This window comes from Marmota flaviventris, chromosome 3 (assembly GCF_047511675.1).
Source record: "Marmota flaviventris isolate mMarFla1 chromosome 3, mMarFla1.hap1, whole genome shotgun sequence".
In the NCBI taxonomy this organism is placed as follows: Eukaryota; Metazoa; Chordata; class Mammalia; order Rodentia; family Sciuridae; genus Marmota; species Marmota flaviventris.
This window is the reverse complement of record NC_092500.1, coordinates 64,697,804-64,704,365: the sequence shown is the minus strand read 5'-3', so window position 1 is coordinate 64,704,365 and position 6,562 is coordinate 64,697,804. Positions and strand designations below refer to the sequence as shown.

The 6,562-nt window shown below is 55.9% G+C and overlaps 1 protein-coding gene across 1 annotated transcript; it reads right to left on the bottom strand.

The window, feature by feature from the left end:
• Nucleotides 1-314: 314 nt before the first annotated feature.
• Krt81 (keratin 81) lies at nucleotides 315-5,014 on the bottom strand. Its single transcript, XM_027949970.2, has 9 exons — nucleotides 4,646-5,014; nucleotides 3,713-3,921; nucleotides 3,055-3,115; nucleotides 2,244-2,339; nucleotides 1,882-2,046; nucleotides 1,555-1,680; nucleotides 1,061-1,281; nucleotides 759-790; nucleotides 315-550 (listed from the first exon to the last, which is right to left on the bottom strand). The coding sequence occupies exons 1-9, from the start codon at nucleotides 5,012-5,014 to the stop codon at nucleotides 315-317; spliced, it is 1,515 nt and encodes a 504-aa protein (XP_027805771.2).
• Nucleotides 5,015-6,562: the final 1,548 nt, after the last annotated feature.

Genomic DNA, 6,562 nt, shown 5'->3' with positions numbered 1-6,562 from the left:
GAACAGGGCAGAAAAGGAAGGGGGAGGCTGCGGGGGGGCTCCAGCCTGGGCCCCATGGTATCCCAGGGTATGGCCCTGGTCCTGGTCCTCCCCTTTCTAGGCTCCAAGGGGACTTCTTCTCGGTTAGCTCTTTGCACTGCCGGTCAGCAGAGCCCAGGAGCAGGGGATCACACAGGGAAACCAAAGGGGCTGGGAGCGGAAGGGACCCATCAAAGTGCAGAAGCAGTGGAGCCCTTGCCTCAGGCCCTTAGGCTGAGAGGGGCTGAACTGGCTCCTCAGGAGAAAGGCCAGGGCCTGGGCTGCAGCCTATGCGACTAACATTTCCGGCAGCTGCTGGAGCAAGAGCCCACTCCGAAGGAGCTAATGCCACAGGAGCCCACTCCGCAAGTGCCCAGGCCACAGGACGCCACAGAATTGCAGGGCGCGCACATTCCAGTGTTCACCACCAGGTTACCGCTGCAGGGGGCGTTGCAGGCGCTGCCAGTGACCGGCCTGGAGCCAGACACACAGAGGTCCCCGCACGTGACTCCGCCTCGGGAGCTGCTGACACCTGCAGTCCCAGAAGACTGAGTCAAAACTGGGAGGCGGGGCAAGGCATCCCATTTCCCCAAGGGCATCTTCTCATGGTTTTTCTGGTTGTCCCTCCTGAAGTGACACCAGCCCCCCATTTATGTCCTGCTCTTACTGCTATCCCTCTTTCCATACACCCCCCCCACAGAGAAGGGGGAGATCTGTTCGCTATGGGCCCCAATACTCACAGACATTCACAGCCCCAACGCCTTCACACAACCTGAGGGTGGACAAGAAAAGGAAATTAGTGACCGGCCCCAGTTGCAAACAGAGCTCTCCAAAGTCTTAGGGTGGGATCCACAAGGAAGTCTCAACAAATTAGGAGCCAAGGCCCAGAGGGAGCGGGTTGACCATACACACCCTACCTTCCCAAGGTGATAAGTCTTAGGTTTTACCCCCAGAATCTTGACCTTTGATGAACCAAGGAAAAGATGGGGTCTAGGCAAGGTATCAGTACTGGGGACACAAACATCCAGGGGCTGAGACCCACCTCTGCTCCTCGCCCTCCAGCAGGCGCCTGTAGGTGGCGATCTCGATGTCCAGGCCCAGCTTGGAGTTCATCACCTCCTGGTACTCCTTGAGCAGGCAGGCCATGTCCTGCTTGGCCTTCTGCAGGGCGCCCTCCAGCTCAGCCAGCTTGCAGCGGGCATCGCTCAGGGCCGCCTCACCCTGCTGCTCAGACTGGGTCACTGCGGTCTCCAGCTTGTTGTTCTAGAGACCCAGAGGAGAACAGGGGAGGTTATGGTCCCTGAGTGTGTGTATATGTCATTGCCTGGATGTGCCCAGGGTCTCCTCACAGCTGGGAACAGCCCAGAAACAGGCCCTCTTGCCTTGTTCACCTGGATCACCCAGATTGACCATGCTGGGGACCTGGTCAGACAGATGGGCTGCAGAATGAGTGGTGAGGCCCACATAGGGCACAGCCTGGCTGTGTGGCACTGGGCAGGGCCCAGCCCCCCTGCTGTTGGGCACAGTGAGCCATACCTGGCACTTGGCATTCTCAATCTCGGCAGTGAGCCTCTGGATGATGCGGTTCAGCTCGTTGATCTCCTCCCTGGTGCGGCGCAGGGTCTCCCCGTGCCTGATCACTGTGGCCTTCATCTCCTCGCACTGGGGGAGGCAGACATGCTCTGAGGCTCAGCATGGGCCACCCTGAGCCTGTGCAACCAGCCAGCCAGCCCTGCCCTGGCCCCAACCTCAGAGCTGTCTGTCCTCCCCTCACCACCTCAGGGCATCAGAGTCCCCAGGCAAAAGAGGCCTTGTTCCCTTCCCACTGCCCCATGCACAAGGCAGGGGTCCTGAGCCCCTCACCTTGCTGCGGTACCAGGACTCAGCCTCAGCGCGGCTGCGGTTGGCAATGTCATCATACTGAGCCTTGATCTCAGCCACGATGCAGTCCATGTTCAGGTCTCGGCTGTTGTCCATCTTGACGATGACTGAGGTGTCAGAGATGTGGGACTGGAGAATGCGGATCTCCTGCAGGAGGGGCATGGGGACATGTCAGAGGCTCCTTGAGACCAGAGCCCAACCCAGCACACCAGTGCCCAACTTCTCAGACTCCCTTGGCCCCCAGACTCTGCCTGATCACACAATCCAGCCTGGAGCCCCAGACACAAATCCCTGTCCACCTCTCCACCTCCCTCTAGCCCTCTGCCAGGCCTAGCAACCCTCACCTCCTCATACAGTCGCCTCAGGAAGTCGATCTCCTGGGTCAGCGCCTCTGCGTTGGCCTCCAGGTCTGACTTGCGCAGGTAGGCGCAGTCCACGTCCTGGGAAGATGGGGGGTTGAGCTCAGAGGGTCCCTGAAGACTGTGCCTCCAAATTCCTCTCTCCTCTTACCCCTTCCATTCACACCAGGGGAGAAGGATCCCTACTGTCTCTACCACCAAGCCATCTCCTGCCTTCTGACTCTCCCCAGATGAACCCAGCAACTTCCTCAACTGTGACAACAAACCTTTGGTGCCTTGGACATGGCCCACCTGCCTGGCAGGACCCTTCCCACCTCTCCTTTTTACCTCTCCTGTAGGAAGCTTGCCCAGGGGACCCCTCAGTTCTGCCACCTGGTCCTTCCCTAGCCCCCAGTAGTCTCCCAAGTAGCCCCCTGACCACTCCCGGTCCTACTGCATCATCCCTAGACTCTGGGGTCAGATCTTTGCTTTTGTCGTCAGACTTTCAGCATGCCAACAGACCACACCACCCCCAACAGGCAGACTAAACTCCTGGACTCCAGGGGACCCCAGCCACAGACCTCCTAGGCACCCAGAGGTCAACACAGCCACCCCCTCGCCCCAGGGCAGGTGCGAGGGGTCATTTCCCTTGTCACAGCCCTAGGTGTGCCATTTGATGGTCTGCCTCTCTAGCAACTGCCCATCCTGATGTGGAGAGGTCACTGCACCCACCCTGAGGTTGAGCCCCCATGGTGACCCCAAAAGAGTCTGCCCCGAAATTCCCCATGGCTCTGCTTCCCTCAGCCATGCAACTCACCTTCTTCAGAGCCACAAACTCATTCTCAGCTGTGGCCCTCAGAGAAACTTCCTCCTCATACCTGAGATGGGAGAGAGGGGAGGTGAGGGCAGGGCAGTGTCCACAGACCCCACCCCACAGGCCAGCCAGGGGCTGGGGAGGGAAGCCCACACCGCTGGCCCCAGTCGCCCTGCCAAGTCCTTGCTGGTTGGAGTTGGGGTGTCTGGGATCCTCTCTCCACTCTGAGTTGGGGATGGAGAGGGCTCCTGTGGGACCTTCCAGTCCCAGTGCCAAGGCTGCACTGAGGTCCCCTCTGGAGGCAGAGAAGGGAGTGGACACTATGGCCTCTGGGGTACTGCAGCCAGCGCCCTCTGCCATGGTGTCAATCCTAGCTCTGCTGTGAGGTGTCATAGACCCAGAGGAACTCAGAACTGAGCACCAAGGCAGGGGGCCACCTAGTGTGGCCTCAGAGGATGGAAGGCTGAGGTGGGTGCAGAGCACTCCAGGCCTCAGGGCTGCTCTCAGGCAGGTGTGGACGGTCACAGCTCCATGAACAGGTCCTGCACTCCCTCAGTCTGCGCTGGGCCACACACCCTCCCTGGGCATTCTCATCATCTGTGCCAAGGGCTCTCCCAAAGCCAGTCTGTGCGGGAAGGGACACCAGAGCAGCCCCACTCACTTCTTCTTGTAGCCCTCCAGCACCTCCCGCACGTGGTTGAGCTCTGAGGCGAGTCTGCCGCTGTCGGCCTCCACACACTCGGCCTCCCGCCTCAGGGTCTCGATGTAGCCCTCGAACAGGGGCTCCAGGTTGCTCTCGCAGCACTTGCGGTTCTGGTAGAACTGCAGCTTGGTCTCCAGCAGCTTGTTCTGCTGCTCCAGGAAGCGCACCTGCCATTCGGGGTGGTGGAGAGGATGGATCAGGGGTCAGCCAGCTCTTGGCATGGGGGTGATTGTTTGAAGGGGCCTCTGACCCTGGAGCTCACCAGAGGTCAGGCAGAGGTGGGCCCTGAGAACAGGACAACTTCTCCCTTTCCTGATCTTGATCCATGGTGGGAACCAGGGGCTGGTGGAGATATGTGCCTGTTCTCATGTGAGCCCAGTTCCCCATCCAGATGGATCCAAGGGACAAATGTCAGGGGCCAGGTTCAGGGCTCAGCACCCCTACTCTGAAGGCAGTGAGACTGGAGCTCTCAGCCAGCGCAACCACATTCAGATGCCATCATGGGGTTCTGGTGTGGGCATCATGGAGCTAATGTCAGGCCATCTAGGACAGAGCTGGGCTATCCTGCCCTCCCCCACTTCTTCTGGCAGACATCCTTTCCTGCCCCAACCTGGCCCACCTTCAGTCTGGACCAGTCTCAGCAGCCACTGATGCATCCCTCTTATACTTCCTGCAGTCCAACTTGTGCCTAGATAAGACTGTTCACTCCATTTTCCCACATAATCTGCTTCTCTGACTGACAGTTGAGTCTTTTTGGGTTTGTGTCTGTGTCCCATCTGACTGTGGTCTCAATGATGCAAGGTCATTCTGCTTCTTCCTCCTCTCTCAGTGTTCAGGCCTGGCTGTGCACCTGTGTTGGGGATCAGGAAGGGTGTGATCCAGGACACCCACCTTGTCGATGAAGGCAGCGAACCTGCTGTTGAGACCCTTGATCTGCTCTTTCTCCTCGTGCTTCACGCACTGCGCGTTGGGGTCGATCTCCAGGTTGAGGGGCGCCAGCAGGCTCTCATTGACGGACACGGAGGTGATGCAGGGTGGGCTGGGTCCGCACACGCCGCCAGAGCGGTAGCCAAAGCTGCGGCCGCAGGAGCCAGAGCGGAAGGCTCCGCAGACGCTGCGGCTGCCGAAGCCCCCGGTGAGGCCGCGGTAGCAGGAGATGCCTCGGTAGGGGGCGGCGGTGATGCAGCAGCGGCCTGGCCGGGGCCCGCAGGCTGAGGCGCAGCTGAAAACTCGGCCTCCGAATCCTGATCCGCAAGTCATGGTGCTTCTGAAGGTGTTTGCTGCAGAGGTGAAGATGGGAGGGCTGGAGTCGTGGTGGAAATGCCAATGTGCTGGTCTGGGCACCCCAGTCCTATTTATGCCCAGCTTCTGAACGGGCTTGGCTATGAAGATGGATTGGGGCAATTTGAGCTTTATGGGCTTGGGCGGTTAGCCTTGTCCAACCCCTCTCCAGAATGTTCTTTAATGGTGGAGTGGCCCGCACCCTCTTCTTTGTAAAGCATGACAGCTTCTGGGCCCTTGGGGACTCAGCATGTTTCCACTTCAAAGTGCCTTGCTGGCAGGCATGCACCCAACACGCACTTGAGGCACAGAGAAGGGCTATGCAGAGAGTCAGCAGAGGGGAGAATGGGGCTTGGGGAAGGGGACTTGTGACTAGAGTGTGATGTATGGAGGAAGGGACCTGGGACAGACTGAGGCATTTACAAATAACAACTGGCTATCTCCATTCCACAGTTAGTGAAGTTCGTTCGTTCATTTATTCTTTCTTTCTTTTATTTATTTATTTTTCTAATTAGTTATATATGACAGTAGACTGCATTTGCTTCATTGTACACAAAGGGAACACAACTTTTCATTTCTATGGTTGTGCACTACGCAGAGCCACACCATTTGTACACTCATACATGTACTTAGCTTAATGATGTCCATCTCATTCCACCATCTTACCTACCCCTGTGCCCCTCCCTTTCCCACCTCCCCTTTGCCCAATCCAAAGTTCCTCCAGTCTTTGAAATATTTATTTATTTATTTAATGTGGTGCTGAGACTTGAACCCAGTGCTTCACATGTGCTAGGCAAGCCCTCTGCCACTGAGCCACAACCCCAGCCCCAGTGACTAAAGTACTTCTAAAACAAACCTGCATCTCTCCAACTCTAGATTCTGCAACTGAAAATCATCAGATTTTCCTAATATGATAGCTGTCCGCAGATTATTAAATATTTTTTACATCTTTTTCAACTTTTATTATAAAAATTTTCATAGAAAAGTTGAAACACTATAACAAACACAGACAGATGTTCCACTTAGATATCTAAAGAAAACCCCTGATAACATTATGTTACATTTGCCCCATTATTTGATGCTTTCAGAAATCATTGCTGGTAAACCTTAAATACTTTAACAGGCATTTATGGTGTGTGTGTGTGTGTGTGTGTGTGTGTGTGTTTGTGTGTGTGTGTGTGTGTGTGTGTGTGTGAGAGAGAGAGAGAGAGAGAGAGAGAGAGAGAGAGAGAGAGAGGGAGGGAGAGATATGTTGGGGGTTGAACCCAGGGCCTGGTGCTCACTAATCAAACTACACCCTAGACCCATCAGCACAAATTTCTTAAGATTAAGGAAGGTACTTTTTCCACATGTAAGAAAATTAACAATAATTTCAAACACCACTTATTATCCACCCCATATTCAATTTTTCCTAATTGTTCCTAGGTGTGTGTGTGTGTGTGTGTGTATGTGTGTGTGTGTGTGTGTGTGTGTGTTACATGGAATTGAACCCAGGAGTGCTCTGAGCTAACCCTCAGCCCCTTTTAT